The following is a 13,226-nucleotide window of genomic DNA, read 5'->3' as shown; positions in this document are numbered from 1 at the left end:
GTTTAAGAACAATTTTTTGAGGTTGAAAGCTTTGAGATTTTCACCTGACAAAAATTGCCAAATTAGATAAGCTGTAGATTCTGCCAAAAATTTTTTTTGATCGATTATCCATTCCCAGAGACCAGCAAAAATTGAAAAGTAAATTTTATTCATGGGTACAGCAGCTTCCCCTACATGTCACAGGAAAAAGTAAAAATCAACTGAACTTAAAACACTTTAAAGCTAAGAATGATTCCAAGTACAGTGAAACCTGTGTAAGTTGACCACTTGCGGTGCAGTACTTTAGTAGTCAACTTAAACAGGTGGACAGCTCACAGAGGTTAATTAAATGAGAATTGCTGATTCCGTGCCTGAAAAAAGCGGTCAACTTAGACAGGTGGTCAACTTACAAGGGTGGTCAACTTCACAGGTTTTACTGTATTAGCCAATTGATATTTTTAATAAGTAGTATGTAATTTTCACATGAAAATGGAAATCTACATCACAACAAATTATTGAAGCAAAAATTACGAACATTTTTCAGATAACATTAATATTACTGAAAAATGCTTTAATAATAATACTATTGTTTAAAAAGCACTAAAATGAAAAAGAAAATACATTAATGAATATTTATGTGTCTGCAGAGAAATGTTGGAGGAAGTGCATTCTACTAAATTCAACTCAAAACATTTCTTGAACACTAATCCCTATATTAGTAATATGTACAAGATATTTTTTGTTTATGTTCCATAATAGATTGGTTTAAATAAAACATTTGAAATATTTAATCTTCTAATAGACAAACTTTTTTTTTTTGTGAATGCAAATTACTGTAGACAATTTTCAATCAAACACAACTAATTAAAAAATTATTTTTCAAACAAGATTTAATAGTTTGCCAAATTTTCCTTTCAAAACTTTTACATAGATGAAGGGAGCACCCCCCCCCCCCCAGCTATGTGTAAATTTCACCAACTCCTTGTAATGAAGAAAATAAAGCATTTTCTGTTTACCTCAGTTAAGACTGCTTAACAGCAATAAATTAATGTACCAAGGAAGATTCAAATTATGAATCAAGAACTATAAAACTGAAATCTTTATTTTCAGCATCTAAAGTCTGAATCAATCAATAGAATTTCAAATGAATATTGTTAATACAGTTTAATGAAAAAGATTGACTAAAATATTTTCATAGTATGCATCAAGTTTCAATTTAATTTAACCCTTCCATGTAGCTTGTGAGGAGATATTTTTAAAAAATATATAGAAAATAACTTACAATTCCTAAAAGAAAAAAACTTGTTTTCAGATCTATAAATTACAAAATTTCTATTTCAGAACACATATCAACACACTATTTTACAGAAAATGTTGGCCAAAACTCTTTTTCTGAAATTTTCAAACTATAAAACATATTGAACAACAAAATTTCTCAAAGGATTTACTTAGAGAAATTGAAATTCTAAATTTCAGAGAATCAATTGACTTCGGATCACTGAAAACAATCAAATTCAAATAAAACACATTAAACTTTTTACTTATTAAACATATGTTCTCCCTTTACTTCAAATGACTAACACTGCTTAGCACTTTTCACAGAAGTATTTTATGTTACTAAAATTTGAGCACTTAGTGTGCACAGGAGTGCTAACAGCGAATGAAACAAAAAATGTTAAACTTGGTTATGTGCATTATGTGTTCCTCTTTCCACATTTATTTTTCTAAGACTGATCACTATCTCCTGTTATGGCTAAGAATTAAAGTACAAAAGCAATTGCCATCAAGCACAAGATTGATAATACATTATAATTTTAAGGAAGCTTGATTTGATTGTTCAAATTTTATATTAGTAGCAACAAGTAATACACATTGCAGGTTTTTTTCTTTTTCAAAATCATCACAGCTTAATTCTCTAAGCAACATGCTTATGCAAATTGGGCTGTCCAGTGAGGTGGTACATTGAGATAGTTTTCTAATGCACATTTCATTGTATGTACCAAAAAATTCTCATTATGTCATTTGACATAAATGTAAGCATAAAAATCAAATAAAGCTTAAATCATGCATTAACATTAGCAATTAACAAAGAAATATTAAAAAAAAAGGTCTTTTCATGAAAAAAAAATGCAAACATTTTTATGTAGTTATAATGCCTAACACATAGCATATAATGTACTATACACTAGGTGAAACATGGTGATACATCTATAAAAACGCTAAAAACAAAAAAAAAAAAAAAAAAACCATAATATAACCTGTATTGTATTTAGCAGTAAGTTACCATGCAAAAGCCAGGGCTAAGACAGAACTACATGCAATATATCAGACAGCCCCTGGTGTATTCCATATTTTATATTTCTTATCACTTGTATAAAAATAATTCAAATGTTAAGACGGTTGCAAAACCCAGGATTAAAAATACATTTACATCAATATGCTATGCATAGTTGGAATGCTGAATTAAAAAAAAGTTTATGTAAAAGTAAATTACACAGTACTTATCAGAACTAAGTAATAGTTGAGAATGTAAACAGTAATACCACAGCAAAAAGTGTTAAAAGTGAAATATTAATATGAATATGTAACATTTTCAACAAATTCGAATTTTACAACTCAAACATTTTGAACCATAGTAATTTTCTGATCATTGTAACAGAGTTCATATGCTCCAGGAAATCCTGGAATTGTCAGGGAAAATGAGATGGTTTATCGACGTTTCCTGAAAAAATTTTAAAATTTTGAGGCAAAATGAGGCTAGCAATAAAATGGCGCCCCCCCCCCCCAAAAAAAAAATTCCACAGTCATCATTTTTGGTCCTCAATAGTTCGAGAAAAAATTCCTCAGTTGAACAGGAATTATGCACTAACTCATCAGGAGAGAAAAAAATTTACTGCTGAAGAACAAGCCTGAGGATGAGAGGGTCGATCAGGGAAACTATTTTTTTGATTGAAATATCTTTTCAGCAACGTGTGAAACGTAGTCTCCATTTTTGGTCATTCCATAAGATGGAAGTAAACACAATGCCTAAGTTTCCAAAAACAAAGCAGAATCGGATGTTTTCTTGAACTGCTAACTAATAAAAGTAACGCAAAATGTGCTGCAGTTTTTTTTCCCCAATTTTTGAGCATGTAAAAATGAGAGAATGAAAAATTTATTCTTAAAACTTAAGCTTAACATCGCCTTGGACGCAAATGTGCTAAATAACTTTTCAAATGAATTGTAGTTTCATTAAGATTTATTATTTTAAAATTGTTTTCATGCTACAAATTCAAAAAATTATTTCTTAATTTTTGGCATAGCTGCCATATTTGGTCATTCCCAAGATGGAATTACACAAGACTTTTTAAGTGCCTAGGTTTCTGAAAACTGCAGTGGAAATTTATTGCAATGCAACTATTGAAAACAACACATAATGTGCCTTTTTGGAGGGTGGATAATTCATAATTATTTTCCGATAAAATGCAAAATTTTCTTTAGAACATTTTTTTATTGTAATTAATTTAGGCACTTATATGCTAAAAACTGACTGTTTTGTCTCAGGATTGTTAATTATTTAGGACTACTTTTACGCTACAAATTCAAAAATCTACTTATTATCTTAAATTTTTCACTTAGTTGCCATATTTGGTCATTTGCTAGATGGAGATGGATGTAAATTTCCAAAAACAGAATTGGATGTTTATCTCAATGTAAGTTATTGAATGTAACATAATATGTGCAATGAATTATGAATTTTTAAAAAATATTTTTTAGAAAAGAAAAATTTTAATGTATAAGCGTGCAAAAGAAAAAAAAATCTGATTATTGACATTTGCCTATGATCGGTGGATGTTGATTTTTGGTTGTCATGCATTATATGCCATGAAGAATTGAAAAATAGCTTTGTATTTTGCTCAATATGTTTTGTGTTATATGCTAATAAGAAAATAAAAATAAGTATTGTGAACCAAGGATTAGAACATAACTCTTAAAATTACGGATGACAGGTTGTACTGAAGAAACACTAAAATAAGCTGAATGTACTTTGTTTTCAACAACTAGTAAACAATTTAACAAAATAAAAATTTAAAAAAACCTGGAAAAGTCAGGGAATTTTTTTAGCCACAAGTGTATGAACCCTGTTGTAAGCTTTTGGGAAATCTTTAAAAATTCATATTATGCCTAATTTATGCATTCATTCACTTAGGAAAGAAGATGCATGAAACAATTAGCTTCAATATAATACAATATAATCTTATAAATTTGCAATATATTGAATCACTTGAATTTATTATTCAAAATAGGAAGTTGCTATACTCATAGCAGAATAAATACTAAACCGAAATAGGTAAAATCTCAGCCTCAGATCATTAATTCAACCCACTTAAGAACAAAGATCTTTTGTTTTAAATAATTGCAAAAATAACTATTTTGGAATAGTGTACACTGATCAAACAAAAATTATTGCACTTAAGTCTTATTTAGTGGTTAAACACTTTAAAGCATTGTAGTCAAATGAAACTGACTATTATTATAAATAACAAAGCAGAAAGAAAGGGTGTCTTTTTTTTATCCTCACTTGAGAGCTTCACATCTTTCAGTCTTTAATACAAACTTTTCTGACACACAGAAATACAAAGAGTTATTGTTTAAAGAGCAGCCTGAGGAACCTCAAGAAAAAAAAAAGGCTTAAATGCACATTTTGTTGAAATATTAAATTTATAACAATGGATCAAAAATAGTTAAAAACAATCTTGAAATAACTGGGCCTCATTAATACCACAACCAGTTTTGTGACGCTATGCAGAAACATAATTATCATCACCCCATTTCACCCTTCATCAACCAAAAACAATAATAATGTAAAAAATAAAAATCAACTGAATACAGGTATCAAAAATATGCATCTACTGGTACAAAAATAAATCAATTAACAGATTTAAAATGCTTGCATGAAAATTTAAATGCTTTACAATAAGTACATTTCTATTTCTCTTTTTGCCCCTTGGTGCCCTTATGCAATTTAATAATTCACTTTAATGTTTCATGAATATAGTATAACACACACAAATGGTCATATATATATATATATATATATATATATATATATATATATATATATATATATATATGTATATATATATATATATTATATATATATATATGCCTTATGGACATATGATTGATGCAAACTCTATCTTTAAAATAATGCTGTAAGAAAACCTTCAAAAGTTTCTACTAATTCCCTATCATTAGAAAATAATGCAACTGTTATGATCATTATGTTGTTCTACTACATGTATGAGTACTTATGCATAGTAATGTTTCAACTTTATTATTTATTTATGGACACAAGTACATGCATTCTCACAGTACAATTATTGTGAAAGTTTAATGATTATTGCATATACTAGCATGGGTACGGAGAGAAATAAAATTTTTATTAAACCAGAACAATTTTAGCTTATAATATGTTACTGCTTTTTAATACAAATCAGGAAAATAAAAATATTAAGCAAGTTGTTACTAAGTGTGTGTGTTTTTATTTCAATTACGCTTAAAAGTTTAATAGCAGACTCTCAAATGTGGGTCAAATAAAAGAGAACTTTGGACTTAAAATTTTCAATTCACAAATTCAAGTATGACTCTCCTAAAGTTCAATAAATTTTTCATTGGTTAATGTTCACCAGTAAAGTTAAAAAAAAAAAAAAAAGAATCAAATATGTACAATTTGGTGCCCAAATCCCTGAATGAACTGTTCAGTTCTAAAACAAATGAAATTGAGACCCAGTTTATCGATGCATGTTTCCAAATCATATTGACATTATGTGGGTATGGTATGATTTGGCACAGATGTTTTAGCTTCAGGTTTTTGCGTCTTAAGATATATCAATTTTTAAAAGAAACAAGTTAAGGAAGAATTATGAGGATTTGGTGCTCTAGAAGTTGTAAATAATTGCGTAAAAATTTACACTGCAGAGAAAGGGGGGAGGCACATGTGAACATGGTATGCTTTTAAGTAATAACTTAAAAAGAAAAAAATCTGAAGCAATGGCAGTACCAGTCCTACCTATTTGTCACTTGTCAAACTTTTCAAGCAGTGCCGATGCATTTTGTGTTTTTTTTTTTTTTTTGGCGATAACTTCTTTGCTCTAATAGTTGTTGCATATAATTTCATCAATCTTCTGCACATGAAACACTTTTTAAACTAACTAAAAAGCTAAACTTAATTATTGCATACCATTCTATGAACAACCAGGCAAATTCTGGACAGTTAGAATGTTGAAACTTTATCTATTAAGTAATGCAGTGACATTTGGAAGTATGTTCTAAACATTCAATTTATAAATTTATTGTTCAATACTTTTTTAATTTGTTCATTTATTTTTGTTATTTATTTCTTAAAATAATAATTATTATTTTAAAAATAATTTGTCAACAATTTAGTGTTAGAGAACAGTTACAGGAAATAAAAAGGGACAAAATATATTAAAATATTTTAATATTTTAATATATTGAGACAAAATATTTTAAAATTTAAGGATAAAATAATTTTTCAATACATTGTCTTACTCATTATAAAATTTAAAAGCAATATATAATATGGATAATCTTCGCGCCGAATAGTCCCATTTTGACATTGTTACATGCCATGATTTATAACATAAAATTGCAAGCATTAGCAGAAAAAAATAAATAAAGTAAATAAATGAATTACTACTAATTTAACTTAATTAAGTCACTATATGATGGAGAAAAGCAAACCAACAGATTGCTAGTGCTTTATTTCTACTACATATATCATCTTTAGTAAAATCAATTCAGACAAGATCAAGAAATATTTTTATTTTTTATACTACTTTTAACATTTCAATATATCTTTTTTCCTAAAGCAAATCTTGGCAATCCTCCCTATTTGCAATATTTTGAAGCTTTTTACTCCCTGCAAGTTTTACTTTGTTTAAGAATGAAACTAAAGAAAAATAAAATGAATATTTAAGTGTATAAAAGTTTCTACAGTAAGGTTATCAAGAGTAAATAGAAAAAAGGTTCAAAGTATTTTAACACAGAGTGTCTTAAAACAGATAAATAGCTCTGCAAAAGTTTCTGTTTACACTATCACATGATATGAAATCCACATTTAAGCATAAAAACTATTCACGAAAAATACTCTAGAGATATATTTAGTATAAAATTGTCTTTTTACAAACATCCTTCACTTACTACAGTAGCTTCTTTTCATTTCGAAATGAAATGTCCTACTAAATACAGCTTTATAACTTAAAGAATCTAATTATAAAATATGTTCAAAGGGTAACTGCAAATATGAAATTAATCATATGTACATGCATTAAAATATCACATGATTTTTAATCAAAAGACCAGTCTAAAACTTTGCAAAAATTATATATTTCAAATATATCAAACAGTTCTTTAACTGTTATACAAATTTCAATCAATATTTTCGATATATACTTCTCAAAACACAAATATCATTCAATACTAAGGCAACTGTGTTACAAAAAATATCAGAGGAACCAATATATGGGATGATTCTGAAAAATCAAGTTTACAAAGTTTTAGATACAAAAGACAGTTACACATTTTCTAAGTAAAAAAAAAATGGAAGTACAAATATTTTGAGTTGGAAATCACAAATTTAGTGTGCAAACTACTTCCATTCTTTAAAAAAATGTAGTGCACATTAACTTATTCAAGGATGCCTTCTGGAATTGCAGTAGTATAGGTTGGTGTCTCAAGCTCTTCATGTTTCTTCATTTTTGTACCTTGCTGTAGTTTGTAATGATTGATTATGTCTTGATCAGCAGGACAAGATTGGGTAAAAGCATCAAGTTGGTACATGCGAGCCATGTAATACCACAGATTCCTCAAATCCTCAGGTATTTCAAAATCAGCAAAATATTTGCCTATTCAAAAAGATTCGTTTCTGAATTAGCATAACTCATTTGGTGTTGAGATAATTATGATGCTTATGGTCTTTTTTCACAAAAATTCAAATATGAATACTTACAGGAGATAATTTAGTAAAACAATATATTTGCTCTTGTATGCATTTTTACAAAATTTTTCTTGGAAAAAGCCACAGACATTAGTTGGTAATGGCAGTACTTCTTCATTTTTGCCATTTTTGACAACTTCATTTTCAGTTTTAAAATATTATAGGGAAAAATTAAAAATACACCCAAACCTGTTTTTTTTTTGTGGTGGATAGGGACCACATTAAAAAAAAGTTTCGCTTCAAAGATAACTTCATCCATTTTAAAGATAGCTTTGTACATTTTATAAATAATTTTGTCAATCAAGTCCCAATCTGTTTTAAATTTTCATATACTGCACAAAAAAAAAGACCACACAAAAACAGGTTTGGGTGCACATTCAGATTTTAGTACTTTTAGCAAGAAAAATAACACCTCTAAAAGAAATTGAAATTATAAAATGAGCATAAGAAAATTATTTACTCAGCTTTAAAATCTTAGAATTGGGACTACAATACATTTTGTTACATACCCCGAAGTGGTTTTTTGAGGGGAAAAAGTAGGAAATAAGGAATCAAAAATTAAAGAAGTAGGAAAAGTAGGAAAAAAATCACTTTAAAAAGTAGGAAAAAATAGGAAGAGATAGGACTACACACACGTTAAGATGACTGACAATCATTAGGATGAAAAATAAACTGGTGGAAACAAAGATATTAATTACAAAAACATGAAAATAAAATCTAAACAAAGAAACACCTTTCACCAATACAGTAATAAAATTTTTAAGTGTGAAAGAATAAAATGCAATATAGCAATCGCAAAAAAAAAAAAAAAAATAATAATAATAATAATAATAAAACTCCTATTTTGGTTCAATAAAACCATTTTTGTTAAAGATTTGTTTTGTCAAAAACGCAAACATTCCTTCGAGAGCATCCATTTATCATTTAAAAATACTATCACTTTCAGCTCCTGTTATCATAAATTCACATTCATTTATTGATCTTGTGTGCTTTATTGGGTGTAGCAACTCTTTATTTACTGCTGTTTTTAGTATTTATTCTGTGTTTTTTTGCATTTTTATCTTTCTGTTTTGCCTTTTGGAACATATTCACTGAGTAGAAATGGGTGTTATATGCATTATGAAAGAGGTAAAGAGTGGGAAGGGGGACAGGTGGATCTCTTGTGATTTATGTCATATGTTCTGCCTGTATAAGGGGGAAAATGAGTCTGTTTTTGAGGAGGATTATATTTGCACTAAATGTGCTGAACTCTCAGACTTAAGACTTAAGATGCTAGTTTTGGAAGCCCAGTTAGCATTAGGGTGTAAGCCAGTTGTAGAGGGTATAAATGTTCCAGAGATTCAGGGGGAAGTTTCAAATGAGGAGTTAGATTGGGAAACTAAGGGTGTAATTTTGGGGGACTCTATGGTAAGGGAGGTGGGTAACACAGTTGGGAGAGTAAAGCGTAAGGTGGCTAGGTGTTGTTTACCAGGGGCTCGGGTAAAAGACGTTAATATGGTTGCTGAAAAGAAGGGAGTATTGAATAAGGAGGATATGGTTACTTTGTGGGTGGGAACAAATGATGTAGGCCACAGTAAAAATGAGGAGTTTTCTAGGGAATGGGAATCCCTGTTGGATAAAGCAACCAGCTTTTCGACGAATGTCCAAGTGGTTGGTTTGCTTCCCAGGTATGGAGTGCATAGGAGCTGGCTAAATCAACGTGCGAGGTGTATGAACTTGCTACTGAAGTCAATTTGTGAAAAGCGCAGTATCAGGTTCATTGATGTATGGAGTCATTGTAAACGGGATTGGATTGCTAGGGATGGCCTGCATCTGAGCTCTACAGGGGTCAAAATGGTTAGTGGATTAATTTTAAGGGCTTCGGAGTCAAAAAACTAAGTTGGAATGGGGGGCATGGTTCAAGCATCAGGTATCGAGAGAATGAATTTTTTTAGGTATTGCTAGGAATGGAAATAAAGTGACGAACAAGAGTAGTAATGTTAACAATTGTAATTTAGGAAATTTCAGGGTGTTAAATAAAAGCAACTTAGGCATGCTTAAAGTTTTCTATACCAATGCTCGCAGTATTAGGAACAAGATGGATGAATTGAAAAGCATAGTTATGGATGAGAAGTTGGATGTTATAGGAATTACCGAGACATGGGCTACCGAATCTGACGCAGAGTTATTACATATTGCTGGGTATAATTTGTTCAGACAGGATAGAGTAGGTAAAAGAGGTGGTGGGGTTTTATTTTATGTTAGAGACAATTTTATCTGCAATGAATTGGTCATAAATGATAAGCCTACTGATATTGATATGGTTTGGCTGGAGTTGATGAGCAGTAAGGGCAAAAAGCTACGCTTTGGAAACATTTATAGGCCACCTAATTCAAACCAGGGACAAGATGAACAGATGTACCGTATTATAAGTGACATGTCCAGTAAAGGATCCGTTATCATAATGGGGGGATTTCAATTTTCCGGGTATTGATTGGAATAATTTTTATCCTGGTAATGGCAAAGAGGAATTTTTAAAAGTAATTGGTGACTGTTTCTTAGATCAAGTTGTAACTCAGGGAACTCGAGAGGAGGCCATTTTGGATCTAGTTTTTTGTGACATAGGTAGTTTTGTTCAAGGGTTGAGTGTAGGGGAGCATATTGGAGATAGTGATCATAACAGCATTAGGTTCCGGGTTAAATTTGAAGTATGCAAAGATGATAATTTTAGGTTTGTGCCCAATTTCAGAAACACCGATTTTGTTGCACTTAGGCAGAGCTTGAAAGAGGTTTTTTCGTCCGGGTTGGAAAAAAACGACGTAGATCAGCAGTGGACGGAATTTAAGGATAAACTTGCTAAAACCGTTGGGGACTATGTTCCATTTAGGAGAAAAGGTGTTAGTACCAAAATTTGGCCCATGTGGTTCTCCAGGGAGACTAAAGAAGATATTAATTATAAGCAAGCGGCTTTTCGTCAGTTTAAGGAAACTGGCCAGAGTGCGGAGAGGCTCCAGTATTGTAAGGCAAGACGAAATTTGAAGCATTCGGTTCGGATTAAGAAAAGGGAATCGGAGCAAAGGCTGGCAGATGACATTGATGGGAACCCTAAGAGGTTTTTTGCTTAAGCTAATTCTGGGAAAGCTCGAAACAGTCAAATTGGGCCTTTGGTTGATGAGTATGGAAATTTAATCCAAAACGATAGGGATATTGCAAATGTTCTAAATAACTTTTTTTCCAGTGTGTTTAACGATAACTGTATCTCAACAGTTGACACTAACAAGACACAAGCTATTATACAGCTTGAGGATTTTGTATTTTCCAGGGAGGAGGTCTTATTTCATTTGAAAAAGATTAAAGCAACTAAAGCTCCGGGACCAGATAATATTTATCCAAAAATTTTAGTTGAATGTGCAGATGAATTAGTGGATGTTATTTTGATTATTTTCAATGCTTCTTATAACTCAGGGACGGTGCCAGAGGACTGGAAGCTGGCTAACATAACGGCACTCTTCAAGAAGGGGTCTAAAGGTATTGCTGGGAATTATAGACCTGTAAGTTTGACTTCGGTGATTTGTAAGATTTTCGAAACTTTGATCAAAATTAAGATCATGAAGTTCTTAGAGACTAATAGTCTGTTGACTAGTTTGCAGTATGGTTTCAGGAAAGGTAAATCCTGTACTACTAAATTATTGCATTTCTACGACAAGGTTACCTCAGCTTTAGATAACAAAAAATGTGTGGATGTTGTTTATATTGATTTTCAAAAAGCTTTTGACAAGGTACCGCATGTTGCTCTTCTCAGCAAGTTAGCTGACATAGGAATAGGAGGAAAAACTTTACTTTGGGTTAGAAATTGGCTCACTGGTAGGAAGCAAAGAGTAGTTGTGAGAGGAAATCATTCTAATTGGAGTGATGTTTTAAGTGGGGTTCCTCAGGGATCAGTTTTAGGGCCTCTTTTGTTTATTATATTTATGAATGACATCAATGAAAATATTTCTGGAAGCATGAATTGTTTTGCTGATGATGTAAAAGTTATGGGGATTGTCGAAAATGAAGAACAAGTAAATCAGCTTCAAGAGGATTTAAATCATATTACGAAGTGGGCAGATAAATGGGGTATGGCAGTTAATGTAGGGAAACGTCAAGTGCTACACTTAGGTCATGGAAATAAGTGTATGAGATATCATTTACAGGGTTCAGTCATAAATCAGGCAGAAAATGTTATGGATCTGGGTGTCTTTATAAATCAGGACTTCAAGTTTAGTCAACAGTGCAGTATTGCTAGTAACAAAGCCAACAGAATGCTTGGGTTTATCAATAGATCTATTTCAAACAAATCTAAGAAAGTTCTTCTGCCTTTATATAGGAGTTTAGTAAGACCTCATCTGGAGTACGCTGTTCAGTTTTGGTCGCCTTATCTGAAGAAAGATATTTTTGTATTGGAAAGGGTTCAAAGAAGGGTAACTAAATTAGTAAGGGGACTCTTAGATTCAGATTATGATACCAGACTTAATAGGCTTAACATGTATAGCCTGGAGCAAAGGAGAGTCAGAGGGGACATGATTCAGTTATTTAAATTTATAAAAATGAAAGATGTTAATGGATTAAATTTTTGTGGGGAAAGCAGGACAAGGGGTCATTGTTTTAAGCTATTTAAATCTCAGGCTAACTTGGAAATCAGGAAAAACTACTACTTTAGCAGGGTCGTGGGCACTTGGAATAGCTTACCGGAAGAGACGGTAATGAGCAAGGTGGTGGATAGCTTTAAGAGGGCCATTGATCTTCATTGGGGTCTAATTAATTGACTAGGACCAGCCTAGCTGGGCCCAGAGCCTGTTGCTGGTCGTCACATTTGTATTTGTATTTGTATTATTGTTATTATTTAGGGTAATTGTTACTAGTAAGAGACAAAAGTTTGGATTTAAAAAATAAGAACTTTAGGCATGTTAAACTGATGTTGCTCTGGCCCATGAATAAGGTGTAACCATCTAGTGTTATCAGAGAATTTTATGAGCCAGTTGGTATTTACAAGGCAGTAGTGGAAAGTTATGAAGGCACACTAGTTCTGGGAAAGTTTGAAATTGGGCCACTGATTGAAGAGCATGGAAATTTAATTCAAAATGATAGGGATGTTGCAAATATTCACAATAACTTTAGTGTGTTTAATGATAACTATGTCTTAACAGTTGACAATCTTATACAGCTTGAGGATTTTGTATTTTTCAGGGATGACTCTTTATTTCATTTAAAACAAAAAACTGAAGCA

At 31.1% G+C, this 13,226-nt stretch overlaps 1 protein-coding gene across 1 annotated transcript in view; it reads right to left on the bottom strand.

Annotated features, from left to right (window-relative positions):
• Nucleotides 1-6,456: 6,456 nt before the first annotated feature.
• LOC129218021 (chloride intracellular channel exc-4-like) overlaps nt 6,457-13,226 on the bottom strand; it is a 68,208-nt gene continuing 61,438 nt past the window's right edge. Inside the window, exon 5 of the mRNA XM_054852199.1 lies at nt 6,457-7,889. Coding sequence (XP_054708174.1) covers nt 7,672-7,889 — 218 coding nt within the window. The 3' untranslated portion in view covers nt 6,457-7,671. The remainder of the gene's footprint in view (nt 7,890-13,226) is intronic.

This window comes from Uloborus diversus, chromosome 3 (genome assembly GCF_026930045.1).
Source record: "Uloborus diversus isolate 005 chromosome 3, Udiv.v.3.1, whole genome shotgun sequence".
Classification (NCBI taxonomy): Eukaryota; Metazoa; Arthropoda; class Arachnida; order Araneae; family Uloboridae; genus Uloborus; species Uloborus diversus.
Note: the sequence above shows the minus strand (reverse complement) of the source record. Positions and strands in the feature narration are given on the sequence as shown.